Source organism: Micromys minutus, assembly GCF_963924665.1.
Source record: "Micromys minutus genome assembly, chromosome: 16".
Lineage (NCBI taxonomy): Eukaryota > Metazoa > Chordata > Mammalia > Rodentia > Muridae > Micromys > Micromys minutus.
This window is the reverse complement of record NC_137985.1, coordinates 32581965-32595739: the sequence shown is the minus strand read 5'-3', so window position 1 is coordinate 32595739 and position 13775 is coordinate 32581965. Positions and strand designations below refer to the sequence as shown.

The 13775-nt window shown below is 33.2% G+C and overlaps 1 protein-coding gene and 1 pseudogene across 2 annotated transcripts; both read right to left on the bottom strand.

Moving 5' to 3' along the window:
• Positions 1-1253: 1253 nt before the first annotated feature.
• Positions 1254-2187, bottom strand: LOC308431121 (olfactory receptor 8B8-like; annotated as a pseudogene). Its single transcript has one exon. The product of its transcript is annotated as an olfactory receptor 8B8-like (transcript).
• A 10380-nt stretch (positions 2188-12567) lies between these two features.
• On the bottom strand, positions 12568-13500 carry LOC308431123 (olfactory receptor 8B3-like; the record flags this gene model as incomplete). The annotated part of the gene is made up of 1 exon (XM_080930486.1): positions 12568-13500. One exon carries the CDS (start codon positions 13498-13500, stop codon positions 12568-12570), a length of 933 nt encoding a protein of 310 aa, XP_080786612.1.
• Between the last annotated feature and the right edge of the window lie 275 nt (positions 13501-13775).

The window sequence follows — 13775 nt, the reverse complement described above, 5'->3', positions numbered from 1 at the left end:
CATAGAACCTATAAAAATATGAATTTCCTTTTTATGACCTTTGATTGTTTTACAATCTTTTGAAATGTGCTCTGATTAGAGGAAACTCTGGTTACTACCTGAGAGTAATTAACTGGTGAAAATTGGGAGACTAGTAGAATTCTCATTGCAGTTTTGAATATCAGATAAGTACCTAAAGCAGACTCACTATAAAAAAGCTTAATAATTATTGATATAATTTTAGGAATTCTTATAGGATAATCATTAAGACTTAAGAACTTATCTATTTGTCTATATAGCATCATTACCAGAAAGTACATCTTCACAGATCTTCAGAGAGCTACTCCAAAGTGGTATTCTATCACTTAGTGAATGTTATATGCGTTTAATAAAAATAGAAAAAGCATATTAATAGAAGAAATCTTTCCTAAAATTAATTCTTTTACAAGGGCAAATCTGTAGCATATTATATAATGATCTGAAGCAGGTCATCTTGGGACGATCACTTGCTAGTTATTAGTTTCTCCTGACAAGGGCCAAATTTCAGCCAGTCTTTTTCAAGCGGCACTAGCAAAATAAATATCCTTCTACTCAAAAAGAGTGATATCAACTTGTTTTCTATCCAAAAAGGAGAACAATTAAGAGAGAAATGCTTTTGAATTTGCATTATATTCAGGAAGAATCCACCGCCAAATTCTAAAAGGGGCTTGTTATCCCAATATTGTCTTAGTAATTTGTTATTTTTATATGCAGGGTATTGATTCCATATTAAAAATGCTATATTTTAAATCAAGACCAATTGATAACTATTTTATTTAATAAGCATGTTTACACTAAGGGCCTCTCTAATTTCATTAAATTCTATAGTTTTGTACATATATATTATGATCTATTCTTACAATATTATTATGGCTAACATGAGAAAAAAGTTTTGGAATTGTATTTTTAATCAGTAAAGAAACAAGTGAATCAAAACAAAATAATTTCAAGGAGACATAATTAAACAGTATTATCGCATATGAAACTGACTAAATATTTTTATTTTATGCTCTAGAATAACAATCTTACAAAACATTTCATTGATAATAAAGAGTTTTAAAATGTTTAAATACTGAAACTACACATGACAACAGTATGGAAATAAAGACAACTTATGCCAAAAATATGGGGAAATAACATATTTCACTGAAATGAAAAACTAAGTTATTGAAGCAGATACTACCAAGAGAAATCTTGGATTTGTGACAATTCTCACAAAGATAATAAACGTCTCACTAAACCTTTATCCTGCTCAAAGTTTTTCTCAGGGCAAGTTTAACATCTTTGTTTCTCAAGCTATAGATTAAAGGGTTCATCATGGGAACCACTATTGTATAGAAGACAGAAGACACTTTCTCCTCATTCAAAGATCTAACTGAGGAAGGTTTCAGGTACATAAATGCACATGAACCATAAAACAGGGAAACAGCAATTATATGAGAACTGCAGGTGTTGAAGGCTTTAGATCTGCCCGCAGTGGATTTTATTTGGAGGATATTAAAAAGAATGAAGCCATAAGAAATAAAGATGACAATACTAGGCACTGTGATATCTTTCCTGCCTACAATGAAAATCTCTACCTCATTTACATAGGTGCTCGTGCAGGAGAGCTGCATCAATGGCAGAAGATCACAGAAGTAGTGGTTGATGGTGTTCTCATCACAGAAGGTCAGTCTCAGGATGCATCCAGTATGGATAATGGCATCAAAAAATCCCATCAAATATGAACCAAGCATAAGGTAGGAACAGACTTTAGAGGACATAGCAACATTATACATGAGTGGATTGCAGATAGCAACATAGTGATCATAGGCCATTGCCATCAGGACATAACATTCAGAGATGACAAAAAAAACAGAAGAAGTAGAGTTGAGTCATACATCCTGCAAAACCAATAATGTTCTTCTTAGGTACAAAGTTCAGTAACATTTTGGGTACAACAACAGAAGAATAGCAGAGGTCAATGCAAGACAAGTTAAAGAGGAAAAAGTACATAGGGGTGTGAAGGTGAGTGTTCAGCATAGTTAGAAGGATCAAGGTCAAATTGCCAAAGGCAGTTATCATATACATTACCAGGAAAACAAAGAACAGGGGAATTTGGAGGTCAGGGTTATCTGTTAAACCCAAGAGAATGAATTCTGTTACCAAAGAGCCATTTGTCAGGACCATTCTTCCCCAATATAATCTGTAGAGATAAAAAGGAAACAGTGAAAGTGTCACAGAGAATTTACAACTGTGTGTTTTCCCATACATGTGACACATATGCTTGGACTGCTTAAAAATCTCTCAGCAGCTTGCTGGAGTCTGTTGGAAACTATGTCAAAAAAATGTTAATCAAGAGTAAAATGATTCAATTATAAACCATGACTAAGTTTTGGAGACCCGGTGTTTAACATGTTAATAATACTTAACAATGTTCTACTATATATATTTGAATCTGAACATATTAAATTTTATAATTTTCTACCCACATTATATAAGTTACATATAACCCCAAAATATAGAAACAACTCTATATTGGGGGGAAGCTTATGTGTATTAGCTACACTTTGGGCATCTCACAATGAATGAATTGTTCAAAACAAGTTGTAAATCTTACATAATTTATTTAGATTTCACAGATGTCTCAAGAAAGGTCTAACACAAATGTTGTACATTAAAATAGATTTCAAACATAAACATAATATATAGATGGAGCAGGTTGGCATATTTATCGGTCTTTGTATGTATGCGTTGTATGCATGTTAGCGGAAAGGAAGCCATCAACATGAAGGAAATTATATATAAGAGAGTTTATAAGTAGGGAGAGGGAGGAGAAAAGTAATATAATTATGTCATTCTCAAAAATTGGTAGAAATCTTTTTTTAAAAACTTATCAAAGGAGAGAAAACATTGATTGGTTTAGTTGCCCTTGCTATCTAAAGGATGGTGTCAATCTACAAGACTATGTTTTTTGCATTTTAAGAATCTGAAGCACAAAACTAATTTCTCATATATTTTGAAAATGTTTTTGAAGTGCTGATTATAATGTATAATGTGATTCCTTAGTCCTCTGAAGAGCTAGATAAGAAATAACCAGATTTTTTCATGTTCATTCTTAGACTGGAAGAGACTCCACAAATATTTATGTAGTTATTTCTTTACTGCACTTACCTGTAAATCCACAGTAAAATATTTCTCACTGTCCTTCGTTTGCACAGATTCCAGTTAAAAAAGAAAATGAGGTGCTTTCTTTTACATACCGGACTGTAATATATCTTTATGAACTTAGGGACCAAGTATGATCTTCTCCTTAGGGATTGGTATGTCATTTGTCCTTATGCCAATATTGAACTCCAATCTTCCACTGAACTCATTTCTTATGGGAAATCTTTTGTGGTGGTTCATTTTGATTTTGTTTGTGAATTTTTAATAGTAATATTCACAGATTTCCATTCAAACTTTCTTTGTGCTTTATTCCAAGTTTAAATTTAATATATCATATCTCATGAGATATCCACAAATATATTTTAAAAGTTGTGTTTCTTACTACATTAATTTACAATGAACTGGATTAAACCCAAGAAAGCACACTTGATCTTGAAGAGGTTCTGTCAACATTCCAGTCCTACAAAATCACTTTGCACTGCTTTATACATCTTAGTTTTATGTGAAAAAAAAAAACATGATGAAAGCAATGTATAAGGAAAGGAAGTATATTAGGGGTTTTATAGGGTTTCACAACATTAGTTGATCCATAAATAACATGACAAGGAACACTCCAAAGGCAGACATGGGGGTGGAATAATACTTAAGAGATCCATCTAATCATCTGCTTGTATACAAAGCTGGGACTGGGTTGGTTTTGAAAAATGAAAAACCTACCTTAGTAACACACTATTTCCAATAAGAGCAAACACTTTGTCCATCAAGACCACACTCCCTAATCCTTCTCAAACCATTCCTCCAAATGGGGACCAAGAATTCAAGCATATGAACCTATGGGGAACATTTTCATTCAAAGCAGCATACACCCTAATCAATATTCGAAGTTTCTTAGCAAGCACACAGCTCATACATTAAGTGCAACAATATATTAATGGAAATAATGATTTTACACTCATAAGAATCAAGGCTATATACTTAGGTAAGTTACTAAATATTTATGCATCCCAGGTTCATTTGTATAACATAAGATTTGTTAAAATATTATACATTTCATCCAATCATGTTTTAAAAAGTGGGTTAATTTATTCACATTTCTGGTGTGGTCACTAGACTGAACAGGACACAGGATGAAATAACCATCTGGCTCAGAAAACTAAATATGCATTTAAATTAATACAAAATCAAAAAAACAGAGCAATGATTATTCTAACCCCCAATCCCAAAGAAGTTTAACTTAAACAAATATCAAAACTTTAGTAATTGAAAAACACATTCAAACAGAGAACCTTCAAAAGTTAAGACCCTCTATATACCCTCTGGAAAAAAATACAGAAACAAGATAAAGTGATTGTTTCCTAAGATGTCATCATCAGCCTTTATTACAACACTGTCAGGCAAGTACAGACTGACAGTTTACACACACACACACACACACACACACACACACAAACACACACACACACACACCAAAACAACAACGACAAAAAAAATCTAGCAGTATTTTTTAAAACTTTGGACATTAGAACTCAAAGGTAATGTTGTCAGTTTTCTTATCAGTCATCACCTCAGATTTGAGGACATGTTTATTTTTTTTTTATTTTTTTAAGACTATATTTTAAAAAACAAAAATAAAAAAATTTTAAACGTTTTTGCATAAATGTATACAAATACAACTGTGTCATTACTTGGCTTTTTTTTTTCTTTTTTTTTACAATGAGCAAAAAGTACATGTAATACAGGGTGCAACCTGGCATTTGTCAATGTGCTCTTGGTGTGTAAGGATTGAGCATGACTTTTTTTTTCTTTTTTTCTTAAATTCACACAGTCTGTGAGTTGTTTCTGGGGCAGTGCAATCCTTGGGGTTTGCATCCCACTATCAGTGACTGCATATTATGTCTGTTCTTTTGTGACTGGGTTATCTCACTCAGGATGATATTCTCTAGATGCACACATTTTCTTAAGAATTTGGTTAAGTCGTTGTTTCTGGTGGCTGAGTAGTATTCTATTGTGTAAATGTACCACGATTTTTGTATTCATTAATCTACTGAAGGACATCTGGGTTCTTTCCAGCTTCTGGCTATTACAAATAGAGCTGCTATGAACATTGTGGTGCATGTATCTTTGTTGTATATTAAAGTGTCTCTGGGGTGTATGCCCAGAAGTGGAATTGCTGGGTCTTCAGGTAGTACTATGTCCAATTTTGTGAAGTATCACCAGACTGATTTCCAGAGTGGTTATACCAGTTTACAACCCCACCAACAGTGGAGAAGTGTTCCTCTTTCTCCTCAACTGAGGACATGTTTAAATTGAAGCTATGAAGATACTGAAATACTTATTAACAATCTTTAAATACAGTGAGAAAGACCAACTTATGTTAAAATGTGAGCTGACAACTCCCCTAAGTAAGCACGTTCACAGTGCACTGCCTGTTGACAGTGTACAGGAGAAAGATTTTGAAAGAGACCTGACAACTCACAGATTGTGTGAAGTTCAAGAAAAAAAAAAACGAAGAAGAAAGAAAGAAAGAGAAAAAGAAAAAAAAAACATTATGCTCAATCTTTACACACCAAGAAAACTTTGACTAATTACTGGTTACATCCTGTTTTCCATGTACTTTATGTTCATTGTAACTAGTAAGACCGTAATGCACGCTATCAAACCTTTGGAGGAAAAAAAGAATGTTAGCTGTGGTTAATTACAGGCCTTTTTTAACTATGTTGGAAAAATAGATTTAATTTCTAGACTGATAAGAATTATGAAAAAATAAATAAATGACAAGAACAAATTTGAGTTTAACCACCTATTAGTAATAATAGTCATTATTTTCTTATATTAGAATATTTCACATATTTTTCCACTGATAAAAATAGAACTAAATATCTTTTAACATGCTCCCACATCTGCAAATGCTTTCTAAGCATGTTTTGCATTGCTATCACAATTAGTAGTTCTTCTTGACTGATTTTTTCAATTATCTCTGGTATCTTCAAAACTGTTTTATGTCATAAGTCACTTTATCCAATTTTAAAGTTAAAAATTCAACTCCACCTACAAAAGCTTCTCTTTTCTGATTTGTTCTACAAAGTAAAATATATAGGAAACAAAATTCTCTTCTGAGAGTGCAATTTACCCTGGCTGACACTTCTTCAAATCCAGATCTGTGAATTTTTATATATTGTCCATTCCAAACATAAATATAAAATCTGATCAAAACAAATAAATACAATATCTTGAGCAAAAAAAGAAAGAAAGAACCCGACGTAGACACTGTGAAAAGATTACTCTGAACACTTTTAGGGTGTCAAACTAATATTCTATTTTAAATATTTTGTCCAAATTTCTGAGTTGCATTTCTGATACTATCATCTGAAGGCATGACAGTACCCCTTATTTCCACTGAATTTATTCCTGAACAGGAGTCAAGCAGTCCAAAAAAAAAAAAAAAAAAAAAAAAGCAAACCTGAAACTGACATCATTCCACAGTGCCAAGTATGTGGGATTCTAAGACCAGCCTATCAAATACACTGAGGGTCAAATGCAAAGCAAAATGCAAATCTCCCAAGAACTTAGAACTTTCATGGCACCAAGGATGCTATTTGCAATAAAGCAGAAAAGAAATGATTCAATAAAACCTGAATCTAAATGTGCATCAAGTCAGTGTGTGGGTAGGTTTACCTTTAGTGAAGACAATGTAGTTACACTGTAAAATACTTAGGTAATAGGTAAATGACTATGGATATTTTCCTATAAATTTGACTCTTTATTCTCATGGACTAAGGTTATAGCTCCTTGACAAAGGTCTTAAGTATCTCATATGATGCTTTGGATATACTGGGTATCACTGAGTAAAACAGTTTTAATGGTCCGTGTAAGTCTGCAAGCAGTAATTACTCCTGTTGAACTGAAAGTAAGATAAAAATAACAGTTTCCTTCTCTCTCTCTCTCTTTCTCTCTCTCTCTCTCTCTCTCTCTCTCTCTCTCTCTCTCTCTCTCTCTCTCTCTCTCCCCACTTTCCTTTTCTTTCCTTTCCCTTCCATTCTTAAATACATAGGACATTCATTCTTTAACACCAGTATTAGCCTAATAGCAAAGTCACACAAAGACTTGGCAATAAAAACAAATAAACAAACAAACAAAAAAAAGTAGACCAGTGTCTCACATGAACAAGGAGGGGAAAGCTAAAAGATCATTGGCAAGCCAAACCCAGAAATACAAAAAAATAATTAGGCTTTACCAGTAAGAGTTGTCCCAGCAGTGTGGGATTAAGTTTATTATCTATGAATTTAAGCAGCTCACTATACTGTAATAATTGAACAATGGTGTAGTAGTAAATAATAATAAATATATAAACAGACCATCTCATGCTATCACTGGCACCAGCAACCCACATGATGCCAGCTGGGTGGTCTCATGTCTGTAAACTCTCTGATACTTTGCACTAAAATCTTGCCACTGACTTGCTAACTTCCCATGGAGGGTCACTGCTTCGCCAGCCACACTCATCCCAATTCTGTTGCAGGCTTGAAGTCTCCCCTCCCATTGCTGTCACGCAAGGCCATCCTTCACTACATGTATATCTGGAGCGATGGATTCCTCCAGGTACACACTTGGTTGGTAGTCTAAACTCTGGGAGAACTGGGTGGTCCTGCCAGCCTATGTTGTTCTTCCAAAGGGGTTTCAATCTATATCTGTGCATTACACTTCTTAAAACCACAGTCATTGCACATAAAAAATTCAAATTTTTATTTGTAGAATAAGTTTATTTTTTAAATTTCTTTTTTTATTACATGCTATACATTACAAAGCTTTAATGCCTAATTGTTTTACACATTTAAATAATACACAGGATCATAGCAGTAAATATTTCTTTCTTTAGCTTTTCTGTCCTCTTCATGATTTTGGCCAATATGTTTATCTAATGATAAGTTACATGTAAAAATACAGCAGACAATCTATAAATTCAAATTATTAAGAAGTTGTTTCTTTCCAGTTTTCTGAGAATCTGCGAGATGGATTTCGAGAACAGATGTACAAGTTTGCACTCCCAGCAGCAGTTCCGCCATACAATTCATAGCACCAAGCAAACAATCAATGTTTCAGAATACCAAGTGAACCAAAAATAAACCCAACTTAACAGAATTTGGAGTTAAAAATGACATATTACCTTAGCTATCAGTGGAAATGAGAGAATCAATAAGGAGCAATATAAAAGAAATTATACTACAAAATATAAACTTTTAAATTTCTTATAGAATATGATGACATTGAAGAAAAGCATATAAACAAATCTCTGGAGCAGTTCATGACAAATCATATGCAAGACTGCTGCAGTAATAAAAGTCTCCCATCAAAGAAGAATATAGGCAGTGTGACCTCATGGCTAAATTTTACCAGACCTTTAAGGAACAACTGATACCAACACTTCTAAAAATGACTTAATAAATAGACTCAAGACCATCCAATTTAATACCATGAATATAGCAACAACCTACATCAAAATCAAATAAAACAAAACCCAAAATGAAGGAGCCTAAGGGGTTTGCAACCGCATAGGAAGAACAACAATATCAACCAACCAGACACCCTAGAGCTTCTAAGGACTAAACCATCAACTACAGAGTACACATGGAGTGACAAATGGCTCCAGCTGCACGTGTAGCAGAGGATGGCCTTGTTGGGCATCAATGGAAGGTGAGATACTTGGTCCTGTGAAGGCTCAATATCCAGTTTAGTAGAATGCCAGAGCAGGCAGGGAGGCAGGAGTGGGTGGGAAGGTGGTAGAGTACCCTCATAGCAACAGGGTAGGGGGATGGGATAGGAAGTTCTGGAGGGGAAACAAGAAAAGGGGATAACATTTGAAATGTGAGTAGATAAAATATCCAATTAAAAATATAAAATAAAAATGTGGACAAATTAATGGATAAGCCTTTGAGATCCAGTTTTCAACAGCATATTAAAATAGTATACATCACAATCAAGTTAATTCACATAAGGCTGGTTCTATATACACAGTCAAAATTAGAATATAGCACATAAAAATGAGGCCAATCTCATATTATGATTTCAGCAGGTACAGAAATATTTTAAGTCTCCCAAATACACATATAATAAAACTTATAAACGACAGAAAAAAGGTAGTGGGTAATGTCACATATCAAAATAATAGAATCTGTGCATGAGATCAACAGCATAATATAGCACACTAAATACAATAAAAGTTGGATGTGTTCCCTCTGGAAAAAAGAGGACACCAGATACCCACTCCCAACATTTATTTAAAAAAGTAATTAGAATCTGTCCTGACAAGTACAGCAAGAGAAAGAATTGAGTGAAACAAACAGTAGATGAACAACTTAAAGTATGTTTTTAACAGATGGAATAATCCCATATTTGCAATACCAGAAAAGCTATCCTAGCTTTAATGAACATTTTCCTTAAAGTAACTGTATGGCTCAATCATGAAGCACCTGTGAAGGAGCACAGGAAAATTATAGTACTTCAATATCTTCTAGTAGAAAAAATATGTAGAGTTGAGCAAAGAGGTACATACAAATCATCTAAAGAAAAAAACTACAAGAGATCAAAAACTAGTGATCTAGATTCAAGAAGATGGAAAGACCTCCCATGTTGTCGGCTAGGAAAGATTAAATATGACAAAGTGATTGGTATAAAAATCTACAGGTATAATGAAATAGACAACAAAACTAAAGTACTATTCTCCAAAGAAATGAAAAATTGACGAATTCACTCAAAACATAGGGTGTAAAAATGGAAAGAAAATTAAAGAGCACTGTTATTGGTATTGAGATGCCTGATGTCATCCTATGCTACAGAAGCATAGTTTCTGAGACAACACAGTGCACAGAGACAAACAAGTGGGTCAGTGGGACGGATATAAGATATACAAATAGGGTCTCAGAGCAACAAACATCTAACACATGACACAACCCTATAAAACTATATAGAGTAAATCAAAGTCTTTAAGCTATTGATGGAGCTAGATAAGATGTCATATATTTGCAACACCCTCAGTTGGAGGTGGAGATAAAAGGTTCGCTAGTTCAAGTTACTCTAGGTTACCTAGGATGAGACAACCTAGGGTACAAAATATCTTGTTGCCACATTTAGCAGATGTAAAAACACAATAGTAATATCAAAAGACACACTGAGGTGGATATCTACTTGAAGGGAAGTGCATATGTCTCATTCTGTACAAAAAGTAACATAAAATTTAGGCAAGATCTTTATGAAACACCTGAAAGTTTGAAGATAATGTACAAGCATAAAGGGAAACGTTCAAGACAGATCCAAACTAATTGAATTTATGAGCATGAATTTAAAAGTATTTTTTTAATTTTTTAAGATTAAAAAATATATAGTATATGTGTTATTCATAATATATTTTACATATGTTTAAATATATTAAAAGGTTTAAGCATGCATCATGAAACAGCTGATATGAGGTCCTCAATACATACACAGCAGATGACACTTGGGTTTGGGTTCAGTAAGAGAAGATATGCTTAACTCCAAAGAGACTAGAGGCCGCAGGGAGTATAGAGATGAGGTCTGGCAGAGAGGGTGGGGTGGGAAAATCTTGTGGAGATAAGGGGGTGGTAACAGGGAGGAGGTAAGGGAGGTAGAACAGAAGGAGAGTGGACCAGGAGGAGAATACAATCATGAGTGTAAAAATAAAATAAAAAAATATTTTTAACACTTAAAAAGTTTACCCATATTGTATAAACAAATGCATATATATATATATATATATATATATATAATCAGTGTTTTTTCATTGTAGTTGTCTTCTGTTTTATACTTACTGGTGTTTATTTAATCCAAGCTAACACCTTTCTTGAGATTATAATATAATAAGATTAGTAAAATTTAACTTCTTCCTAATTTTTCAAAAGGACTGCTCCGTGCTATCTTTAAAATTCATGGGCTCGCTTAATTATTGATCTTTAATGACTAGGTTATAACAGCAAAAATCATAAATAAGATTCCATTGAAACTTTTTCTCCACAATAAGAGCAACATTAAAAAAATAATTAGAGATGTGTTTGCCAACTCATCCTTCAATCATCCCTCATCAGTAACTGTAGAGGAGAACAAACTCAAACATATTAATTTGACAAATTAATTAACAAGAAAAATTTTGATGATTAAATGTGCATAAGAACTGAATATTTTTAAAAATAAATGCAAGAAGCTAACACACACACATGCACAGACACACACACAGAGACACCATTCACCAACTATAACCATCAAAATAGAAATCCAAATTACATTGATATACCATCTCATCTAATTCACAATGGGAATAATCAAGAAAAAAATGAGTAATAAACAATACCAATGCTCAGATGAATTAACACATCATCACTGCAGCAAAAAATGTGGATATGGAAGTTGTTAGGAATATAGATACACAATACATATAAACAGTAGAGTACTACCACATTTAGATACCTAGGGAATCAGATTTAGCTAAGAATATAGTTAAAGACATATAGTTAAGTATAATTACTACATTACAATACACAGTATCATATTCTGGAATTGGCCTAGAAAGGCATCTTTTCAGTTCTCAACTACAACTCAATATTTAAACTCTTCTAATCCTTCTCATTGCACAATAAAAATGCACCCAAAGTTCAATCATTCTTAAAATGTTTGTTAAACTATACTATTCAAGGATGAACATTTCTACCAATGTTTTATAAAAAGTGGTAAGAAAGCATAATCCATATAGCTTTATAATATATATTCCTATAATATAATATATTTTATATTTCTATAACATGATATATGCTTTATATTACTATACTATATTTTATATTTGTGCAATATAATATATATTAATACCTATATTATATATTATATTCATATAACATAATATATTCTCCATAGAATCTTCTGGTTAAAATAAATATAACACAAGTGACTGATATAAGGAGGTCAAATGAATAATTATCTGTTGTATTTACTAGCTAGTTAATAAAATATGTAAATCATGAAAACTGGCATTTCTGCTCGGATTCACACTTTACTACATAAACTAACCTTAGCCAGCCATCTAGCCACAAGATACGTGGACAATGCATCATTACTTTCTATAAACATTGGCAGATCATTGGATACCTTTAGGATATATCCAAGAATAATATAAAAATAAGTTTAATGACTTACAATTATGCGAAATTAAAATAATAAAAATAGATTTGGCCAATGTTATGAAATTAAAGGAAATTGATAACAAAAACATCTAGAGGAACAGAAATATCATAACATCCTACCAGTGATCGTATATGTTAAATAATAGATGGAAAGGAAGTTTTGTTTAAATCCACAGAATTTCTCATTAGCATTATTATAGTGATAATCATTAATTTCTTATCAAAACCTCCTTTTGCAAAACATTTTTCTCAGGGCAAATTTAATATCTTTATTTCTAAAGCTATAGATTAAAGGGTTCATCATAGGAACCACAATAGTATAAAAAACAGAAGAGATTTTCCCCTGATCCATAGACCCCGGGGAGGAGGGCTGAAGATACATAAATGCACATGATCCAAAAAATAAAGAAACAGCAAGAATATGGGAGCTGCAGGTACGAAAGGCTTTAGAAATTCCTGCACTGGATCTCATTTGAAGGATATTAGAGAGAATGAAACCATAAGAGGTGAAGATGATGATGCTGGGCACAATGATATCTTTACCACCTACGATTAAAATCTCTATTTCGTTGGCATAAGTGCTAGTGCAGGAAAGGTGCAACAAAGGAAAAAGATCACAAAAATAATGATTGATGATATTACTGTCACAGAAGGTCAGTCTCAGAATGCATCCAGTGTGGATCATGGCACCAGAAAATCCCATCAAATATGAACCAAGCATAAGACAGGAGCACACCTTGGGAGACATAGCAATGCTATACAAGAGTGGGTTGCATATGGCCACATAACGATCATAGGCCATTGATGTTAGAATACAACATTCACAAATGGCAAAAAAACAAAAGAAATAGAGCTGAGACATACATCCCATATAGGAGATGAAATTCTTTTTTACTAAGAAGTTCATCAGCATTTTAGGTGTAATCACAGAGGAATAGCAGAGGTCAACGAAGGACAGATTTATAAGGAAAAAGTACATAGGGGTGTGAAGGTGAGAATTCAGTGCAATTAAAGTGATCAAAGTCAAATTTCCCAGTACTGTTGTTGTGTATATTAGCAGAAAGATTAGGAACAAGGGTATCTGGAGATCAGGGTCATTTGTTAATCCCAGTAGAATAAATTCAGTCACCAAAGAACCATTTTCTGGACCCATTCTTCTTTAAAATGATCTGGGAATATATAAAATAATTGTGACATCATAAGACCACGAGGAGTTGCTCTCATAGCTTCTCTCACACCCATGAGGTAGTGCTGTGTGTGTCTATGAGAATATCTGAATTCACAGAAATTGGCATTTATGCTACCACAATGTAGAGAGATATTTCCACTAAGTAGTGGATATAAGGCTACACAGAGTGATGCTATACACCAAAAGTCTATAAAGCTACTAACATTGCTGTCACTCACAAACATGTTCACTGAGGTATC